Below are 586 nucleotides of genomic sequence, written 5' to 3'. Positions count from 1 at the left end.
TGTCCAGGCCATGGATATGCTCGTTCTTCATCTCAATGACGAAGTGCAGGCTCTCCAGCTCCTGCTCCCAGAAGGGGCTGGGGCTCCCATGCTCCTGTGGGGCACAGGGGGTGCAGCAGCCATGGTGGGGTGGGTGCTCAGGGCAGTTCACCCCCCCATGCATGACCCCAGCATACCAGTGCTCGCAGCTGGGACCCTTCACGGCTGGCGGTGGGTTTCTACCCGCAAGGTACCACGTTTCACCCACCGCTTGTGTTCAAGGGACCTCAGCAGCCTATGCACCTCCCAGGGACAGGGCTTTGCTTCCCCTTTCCGCTGTCCTGTGCCGCTCCCCACCCTAGTTCCAGCCCCTCCGCCCGCTCTCAGGGTCCATCAGAGAAGGACCCTTGACTTCGGGCCAGCACCCCGGAGCAGGCCCGCTCCCTGACATCTGTGGAGGCCACCAGTCCTGTGTCTCCCTGTACCTGGATGTGTTTCTTGTAGTCTGTGCTCAAAAGCGACTCCTCCACCCGCTTCATCCTCTCCTGGAAGGACTTCAGCTGGGAATTCAGCGCTTGGATTGTCTCCTAGGGCAGCCGGGGAAGAA

At 61.6% G+C, this 586-nt stretch overlaps 1 protein-coding gene across 1 annotated transcript in view; it reads right to left on the bottom strand.

Annotated features, from left to right (window-relative positions):
• The window catches only part of CCDC69 (coiled-coil domain containing 69), a gene marked incomplete at its 5' end in the record, with an annotated part of 1,298 nt that extends 735 nt beyond the window's left edge, over positions 1-563 (bottom strand). The window contains 2 exons of the mRNA XM_010295409.1: positions 1-94; positions 465-563. The exon at positions 1-94 is cut by the window's left edge and continues 3 nt beyond it. Coding sequence (XP_010293711.1) covers positions 1-94; positions 465-563 — 193 coding nt within the window. The remainder of the gene's footprint in view (positions 95-464) is intronic.
• Between the last annotated feature and the right edge of the window lie 23 nt (positions 564-586).

The sequence above is a fragment of the Phaethon lepturus genome, unplaced genomic scaffold (assembly GCF_000687285.1).
Source record: "Phaethon lepturus isolate BGI_N335 unplaced genomic scaffold, ASM68728v1 scaffold36249, whole genome shotgun sequence".
In the NCBI taxonomy this organism is placed as follows: Eukaryota; Metazoa; Chordata; class Aves; order Phaethontiformes; family Phaethontidae; genus Phaethon; species Phaethon lepturus.
The sequence above is the reverse complement of the archived record's forward strand: the minus strand, read 5'-3'. Positions and strand labels throughout refer to the sequence as shown.